A 7,690-nucleotide genomic window follows, 5' to 3' on the forward strand; every position below is an offset into this window, starting at 1 on the left:
CATAGAGAACTCAAAGAAACAACCACATAAGCACCAAATCACATAGAATCTAGAGATCTTAGCTTAGATAAGCCATGGTCATGCACTCACCTCTTTGCAGGAAGTTTCTGACCAATAAGGACGAATCCCTCACTCCTAGCAAGCTTCTAGCACCTTCCCAGCCTCCAATCTCTCAAGAACAGCCAAGAAATCTCCCAATCTCACTCACAATCTCAAGAACACTTGTTTTCTCTCTTTTCCTCTTTTTCAAACAAAAACGGCGACCACAACCTCTGGAACACGACCTAGGTCGTTTCCTTCCTTTAAAGACCCGGTTCAATGGTTTCCTTAAACCAAACCGAACCAAATCGATTAAAAACTCATTCTGATCGAACCGAAAAATAAGTGGTGTCGACCGACACCCCCTTGGTGTCGATCGACACCCATCCCCAAAAACCAATTTTTGGTTTGCGGATGTTACAGTATCACAAAAATACAGAGATTGTTTGGAGCATTTAATAAGATTTAAGAAAACTAATCAATAAAACTATAGAATACTTGGTCAATATAATTTGCCTGTATATACAGTATTATGGATTTTTCCCGTTTTATTTTTTAGATTTATTTCAAACTTTTCTATGGTCCTTCTATCTTCGAGAATTTTTATGCATATTTAAATTTTATATAGTCTATACATATATTTTAAAGAGAAAATAGCACCCACACCCACTTCAATTAATCATTTTATAATTAATTTTACTTTTTATTTTCCTTCTCATTTCTCTCTCTATTTTCTCTTTTCTTTAATTATTCTTTTTATTCAACATTTATTTGATATTTTGATTACAAGTTTTAATTTTAACTTGTAAATAAACATTTTTTTGCATTTTTCAATATTTTTTCTTTCCACAAAAAAATAATAATTTATGAGTCTAATCTAAATCAAATACAATTGAAGTGATGTTCATAGTCAAATCAATAATTTCTAAGTCTAAAATAAATTAATTAAATAATTTAGAAATTAATAAATTTATTTAACTAAATTTTCAATATGAAATAGACTTGTTTGTCTACATACTTTAAGCTTAAATTAGATGCATAATGAATTAACAAAATATTGCATTCATAAGTAGTTATCTATTTGGATATATAAGTTTTAAGAAACTTTAATCTGTTATCAGTACCCACAAATTCTATTGGTGTCCACATGACCACGAAAATATGGATTTGATGTTTTTGTTGTATCTTAAATCCTAAATCTCTAGAATCCGCAAATTCGATTGGTATCCACATGACCATGAATATATGGATTTCATGTTGTTGTTATATCCTAAACCCTAAATCTCTAGAACCCACAAATTCTGTTGGTATCCACATAACCACGAATATATAGATTTGATATTATCGTTGTATCATAAATCCTAAATCTCTAGAACCCACAAATTTTATTGTTATCCACATTACCATAAATATATGGATTTGATGTTGTTGTTGTATCCTAAACCCTAAATCTAAGCCTTAAACCCTAACTCATAAACCATAAACCCAAAATATTAACACTAAATCCACAAAAATCCTAAAATCTAAATCCTAAATTATAAAACCCTAAACAATAAATTATAACTCCAAATTTTCAGATAAAAATGGATAACATATAACTTATTCATATAAAATAGACAAAATATATCTTAAAATGTAAAAAAAAAAAATGTAATCATAACCTTTTGCACAAATATATATATAATTTATTGATAGTAACTATACAAATAATAATAAAGATTAAAAAAAATGGATAGAGAGTCCAAAAAAACTCACTTTTTGTCCAATGAAAATATACAAAAAGATACAAAGACAAAATTGTCACAAATTTGTTATAAACTTTGCAAAACACACCCAAAGTATAGAAAGGAAGCAAAGTAGGTGTGTGTAAGACTTTCCACGAAAATGGGTCATTTTAAATTAACAGTTGAAGCGTTAAATAAAAGCCCATTAAACTAGGCCCAGGAGTGAAAAACGTGAAAACGGAAAATGGGAAAAACTGAAAAAAGTTACGGTCAACGAAGGCGCGTCAAATGCTCAGCCATTAAACTACGGTTGTGGACGGCAAACGCTCTTCGTCTCTCCGAAACGCAACAAATATAATTACCACTCCTATCCTCGTCTCTTCCTCACCGGCGTAGAATAGCACACCCAAACTGTTAACTTACGCACCTCTCTTTCTCTCATGGCGGTTTCAGTCTCAGCTCCGGTCTTGTTCCTCTGTAACAACCTGAACGGCGAATTGTCTCGTCGTTTAGGATATAAACCATCCAAGAAGTTGGGATTTAGCTCTGGTCGCCGTTCAGTGAACTTTACTGGTTCCCGTGCGGTAAAAGTTGGAAGATTTAGGGTTAGGGTTCCGGTTTGCAGAGCTGTGCCTCCTCTCTTGTTCAAAGATCTCGATGCTGATGATTTCAGGCATCCTCTCGATAAGCAGGTCCTTTCTTTTAAATTGGAAACTTTAGAATTGTGATTCGTTGATATCAATCTTTGATGATGATGTGATACGAATCTCGTCTGTGTCCTTTGTTTTGCAGAACACGTTGTTACTAAGGGCTATACCTGGGTTGAACGAGTTTGGCAAAGCTCTTTTAGGTGAAGTTTTTTTTTTGTCACAAGTGGCTCTTTCTTTCTTGTTACTTGGCATAAAGGGTTTGATGATGAGATAATATTTGACTCTGGAAATGTTGTAGGATCAATGACAGAACAGATTATGCTTCTTGAGAACATTGGGACTTCAGTTCTTGTTTCCAAGAATCAGGTTAGTAGGTTGTGTGTGGATCAGTGTCTTGTGACTGTTATATATTCGTGTATCAACTGAACGTTTTGATGTCTCAGCTCTCTGATCTTCACGGTTTGTTGGTCGAGGCTGCTGAAATTTTGAACATAGAGGCTCCTGATCTCTATGTCCGACAGAGTCCTGTTCCTAATGCGTATACACTGGCAATTAGTGGTAAGAAGCCGTTTATTGTCGTCCATACCAGCTTGATCGAGCTTCTGACACGCGAGGAGCTACAGGTTCCTACTCTTTTTCTTGTTTACAAAAATTATATGCTTTTTGATTGGGAACCACAGTAAACATTGGCTAAACAGAGCTTTAGTGTGTCACATATCAGTTAATTTTACCAAAAATCTGACAGTTTTACCTTAAATACTAGGCTGTCTTGGCCCATGAACTAGGCCATCTGAAGTGTGATCACGGCGTGTGGCTCACATTTGCAAATATTCTTACTCTTGGAGCTTATACAGTTCCTGGTAGGTGGTAACACAACTCTTCTCCATTTGCAAATATGTTAACCGAGTAAAAGGAACTCACAGATTTTTCAGTTTGCAGCAGGCATGTTTGTTAAGAACGTTATTGTTGCTTAGTTGAATTCTCTTGTTTGTAGCTTTTGGGCAAATGATAGCTCGAACATTGGAAGAACAGTTACTTCGTTGGCTCCGTTCAGCAGAGCTGACTTGTGATCGTGCAGCACTTCTTGTCGCCCAAGATCCAAAGGTACCAATTCTAAAAAAACAAAGAAGAAACCAATTATGAATGTTTCGAATTATGCGTAAAATACCTAGTGATGTTTCTTATAATCTCTCTCATGGCACATCCAAGAGGTTGTTGTATCCGTTCTGATGAAGTTAGCTGGAGGATGTCCATCAATCGCTGATCAGCTAAATGTTGACGCATTTCTAGAACAAGCCCGTTCATATGACAAAGCTTCTTCTAGCCCCTTGGGATGGTACATAAGGTGAGAGACAATTAAAACTAAGTGACTGCTAAAAATTATATTATTTTTCCTTCGGATTCACTTCTTGTTTGTTTACATATTTTCCTTTCTACAGAAATGCTCAGACTAGTCAACTGTCACATCCACTACCAGTTCTCCGTGCACGTGAGATTGATGAATGGTCCAGGAGTCTCGAGTACAGAAGTCTCCTGAAACGGGCAAATCGAATAAGCGCAGTGCAGAAGGTTTAGTGATATTGCTAAATTTTTGAATGGGAAAAAAAAATCAAAGCAAACATGTATAGGTAAGTTTCGTATAAGCGCACATTTGTATATGAACCCTGAGTTTTTGCTTTTGTTGGTCGGTTTAAGGGTTTCTCTTTAATTCTTGGACAGAAACAATACGGAAGGAGCAAGAAAAGAAACTAGAGACTGGACTCTTTATGTCTAAATAGGTACTGTATAACTCTTGTATTTGTATAGTGGCATTGTTGTATATCTTATAACTTGTGTGATAGATAAACGCAAATGTATATTCCAGAAAAACAAAAGGGCCTTAGCACAAAGATAAATAGTTGTTTGTATAACTCACCTATCTCAGTCTTAGAGGCCTTAAGCTACCAAACTGATTGTTCCAACTTTCGTAGATTCCGAGTTCGTTCTGAGAAACAGAAGCCCTTTTAATACAATCTTTAACGTGTTCATCAACTTCTTCCGTCCTCGGTCTTTGCATAACATTGCTCAACCATAGTTTTATCCTTCATTTATGCATCACAGTGAATCAAGATGGTGAACTAAACTAGATTTTGGTAAGTTATCGACAGCTACTTGAACTTGTCGAGTTTCTCAAATTGTTAAAACCTTGATAGTAGTAGTTGCATAGAATATGAAAGAGAAACCAATCAAAGTCGAGATAATTTAGTTAAGTAGCTTATTATTACATAAGAGGACAAGCTAAACTTCAAGTATCACACATAATTAAGTAAAGACGTCTTTTACAGAGCCAAAACATCAAATTAAACTAGGATTAAGAGGCTCTAAATGTAATTGCTGGCGAGCATGTGCCTCCCTCTCCACTAATGCTTTGGCGAGCCTATCCCAGCATCGACAAGGGCCACCAGTACAAGGTTTGTCCTTATAGAACCCACACGCACACAAGGACAGAGTTAGGGTTTCTCCTGCTCCCACATTGTAATGTGCAAGTGACCTGTTGTTCTCTAGTAACAACCCGGCTTTATTGAATAACATCTGTTTCTCTGGTGGGATTCGGACCTCCTCAGCTATTTTCTCCTTGAAACTCGCCACGCTTTCGGATAAAGACTGCACTATTTTCTCAATGACAACTAGGTTACAACCATCGATATTGGCAGGTTTAACCATGATTAAACACCAACCCTGCAAAAATAAAATGTACAACTATCAGACACTAAAAACTTCAGACGTTAAGAAAGGGAAAAAGAAGACATGTAAAGAGCAAGAAGAAGAAAACACTACCGGGTGTTGAGCAAGAAACTGGTCTTCTGGAACAAGGCCTGCAGGCTTGTCAAACTTTTGTCTCCTGCTCTTGCTTTTCCTTGTTGTAATTAGAAAAATCAAAATCTTGGTCGAGAGAAGCATGCCAAGCAATTATAGACTTGACCTTTCCAAGTTGCCATTCCATCTCTTGGAGATCATCAGACTGAATAAGACGGAAAAAGCCATCATGAATGGCCGCCAAATACGCGTCATTCTTGCTCACCTTTTCTTTCAAACCCTTGGGGGGGAATGAATACTTGCGAATACTCTAGAACAAACCGACTGAAACGTGGGAACCTGCTATGAGTTGGGTTCGTAAACTCAAAACCAACTCTGTTCTTAAACCCCAGCCAGAAATCGTTACCATACCAAGCGCCAAACTGCGCTGTGAGCTTCATAGTTCTAAACTCATTGCCATTCATCCCCTTAGGGAGACTATATTCTATACTAATTGGCAGATCAGTGGTTTCAGGGTAATCAAGACGGCGGTGAGATTGATCGGTAAGCATCCGCTGGTAAGCAGCAGCACCAGCAGCACGAGCAGCAGCAGTATCATCCGGATTAGCTCCGTCTTGTTGATTCTGAGAACGGTACTCGGCAAGTTTCTGCTTGTAAAACGAGTGAAAGGGATCACACATCCACAGAAAGCTGTAACTTGCATCCTTTACGTAAGATTGCATCATCATGCTCTCAACGAACGAACCCATTTTGGAAATGTAACGCGCCGTCGACTCGATATTGTTTCTGGTGATACCGGGAGGTGGCTCAACAACGACTTGGGTATTTGTTGCTACATCATCATCATCATCACCAGAATCATCAACAATAGTTCCAGTTTCTTGAATCTGAGCAAGGTATTCACTAAGCTTCTGCTTGTAATATCCATGAAAGGGATCTTCTGAGCTCCTCAGAAAGTTGAGGCTTGCATCATTAAGATTGAAGTTCGCAAGCCTCTTCTCGTACTTCATCCCGTTTTTGGCAAAGAAACGTGCATCTTCTTGGCAAGAGCTTTACTTGACTTGTTTTGCAAATCATTCTGCCTCGAACTTGACATTTTTTTTGTCTTCCTACAAAACCACACAGAATATGTAAAAACATTAAACTCTGTTTTGACCTAGTTATATAAAAGGAATATAGAAATCCAAGGACTACTTAAATAGGGCCTTTTTGGAGAGAGATATAAGAAAACACCGATACCTCAACCGGTAAGAAATAGCCCCGCCGCTATAACCGTTGTGCCGAAGCGGACAAGGAAGAACGAACTGACTTGGAGATGGAGAAATCTACACAACAGCCGACGAGAGAACCAATGAAGATCAGCCTGAGAATAAATAACCCTAAACGATGAAGTTTCGCTTTATGCCCTATACCTTAAATACTACTTTTACATATATGGTAATATAAAACAATGTTTGTTTAAAGAGTTTTCCACCAATGAAATTTGAACATTCATATAATTAAATTGTAATAAATACTTTTTCTACTTAATAGGCTTTGTTTTCGTTTCTTTTCTTATTATTGTTGGACTTTTCGATGATTATTGTTTTAATAAGTCGGTTTGGTGTTGCTTGTTCTCCAAGCTCCGACAACTAGGGTTTGCGATTAAAGAAGAGTATAATAAATACTATACAAAAGTGGTGGCGATTAATTAAATTATTCTTCCTTCAGAGTCACTTCTTGTTTGTTTACATATGCTCCTTTCTACAGAAATGCTCAGACCAGTCAACTGTCACATCCACTACCAGTTCTCCGTGCACGTGAGACTGATGAATGGTCCAGGAGTCTCGAGTACAGAAGTCTCCTGAAACGGACAAATCGAATAGGCACAGTGCAGAAGTTTTAGTAAATGTTGCTAAACTTTTGAATGGAAAAGAAAAAACAAAGCAAACATGCATAGGTAAGTTTCGTATAAGCGCACATTTGTGCTTTTGTTGGTCGTTTTCAGGTTGCTCTTTGATTCTCTTTGATTCTTGGGTCTAAATAGGTACTGTAAAACGTATTTACATAGTGGGATTGTTGTATATCTTATAACTGTGATAGATAAACGCAAATGTATATTCCAGAAGACAAAAGGGCCTTAGCTCAAAGATAATATATGATAAAGATTGTTTGTATATAACTGACCTATTTCAGTCTTAGAGGCTTAAGCTACCAAACTGATTGTTCCAATTTTCGTAGATTCCGAGTTCATTCTGAGAAACAGAAGGCCTTACTTCTTGCAATGCGTCTTTAAAATCCTGCATAATGACCATATATATGATTCAATGATAGACACAAAAAGTTTTCGTTTCACGGATGATAATACCACAAAATCTGCATATTTATTCTATCTACCTGAAGAGTTACAAGACGCATGTCATCTTTCGTCAGGTTAGTTATATCTATGCCTCGTTTGAGAGCTTCTCTTAATGGACCCATAGTTGCATCTTTCACCAGGTT

General features: G+C 36.9%; 2 protein-coding genes across 5 annotated transcripts in view; one reads left to right on the forward strand and one right to left on the reverse strand.

Moving 5' to 3' along the window:
- Positions 2,041 to 4,323, forward strand: LOC104710532 (protease HtpX-like). Of its 2 annotated transcripts, XM_010427149.1 has the most exons (9): positions 2,041 to 2,455; positions 2,556 to 2,613; positions 2,712 to 2,779; positions 2,857 to 3,036; positions 3,177 to 3,273; positions 3,408 to 3,517; positions 3,625 to 3,758; positions 3,853 to 4,041; positions 4,133 to 4,323. In XM_010427149.1, exons 1-8 carry the CDS (start codon positions 2,204 to 2,206, stop codon positions 3,986 to 3,988), a joined length of 1,035 nt encoding a protein of 344 aa, XP_010425451.1. In that variant the 5' UTR covers positions 2,041 to 2,203; the 3' UTR covers positions 3,989 to 4,041; positions 4,133 to 4,323. The 2 variants fall into 2 exon arrangements, with proteins under 2 accessions (XP_010425451.1, XP_019085948.1); XM_019230403.1 differs by lacking the exon at positions 4,133 to 4,323 and having other exon boundaries at positions 3,623 to 3,758; positions 3,853 to 3,978.
- LOC104715030 (fidgetin-like protein 1) overlaps positions 3,893 to 7,690 on the reverse strand; it is a 12,492-nt gene continuing 8,694 nt past the window's right edge. The window contains exons 13-16 of one of the 3 annotated variants that reach the window (XR_002033549.1): positions 7,586 to 7,684; positions 7,376 to 7,488; positions 7,170 to 7,238; positions 6,744 to 7,052 (exon numbers count right to left, since the gene is read on the reverse strand). Coding sequence is in view for 2 of the 3 variants with exons in the window: in XM_019230402.1 (XP_019085947.1) it covers positions 7,387 to 7,488; positions 7,586 to 7,684 (201 nt within the window). In the remaining variant the exon portion in view is untranslated. Of the gene's footprint in view, positions 3,947 to 6,743; positions 7,053 to 7,169; positions 7,239 to 7,375; positions 7,489 to 7,585; positions 7,685 to 7,690 lie in introns of those variants that run through there. The other 2 variants (XM_019230402.1, XM_019230401.1) reach the window with 2 other exon arrangements.

Source organism: Camelina sativa, chromosome 9 (genome assembly GCF_000633955.1).
Source record: "Camelina sativa cultivar DH55 chromosome 9, Cs, whole genome shotgun sequence".
In the NCBI taxonomy this organism is placed as follows: domain Eukaryota; kingdom Viridiplantae; phylum Streptophyta; class Magnoliopsida; order Brassicales; family Brassicaceae; genus Camelina; species Camelina sativa.

Coding starts and splice junctions, on each gene's coding strand:
- LOC104710532 (XM_010427149.1), top strand. CDS start 2,204: ATGGCGGTTTCAGTCTCAGCTCCGGTCTTGTTCCTCTGTAACAACCTG. Junction 2,456..2,555: donor GGCATCCTCTCGATAAGCAG/GTCCTTTCTTTT, acceptor TTTGTTTTGCAG/AACACGTTGTTACTAAGGGC. Junction 3,759..3,852: donor CCCTTGGGATGGTACATAAG/GTGAGAGACAAT, acceptor TCCTTTCTACAG/AAATGCTCAGACTAGTCAAC.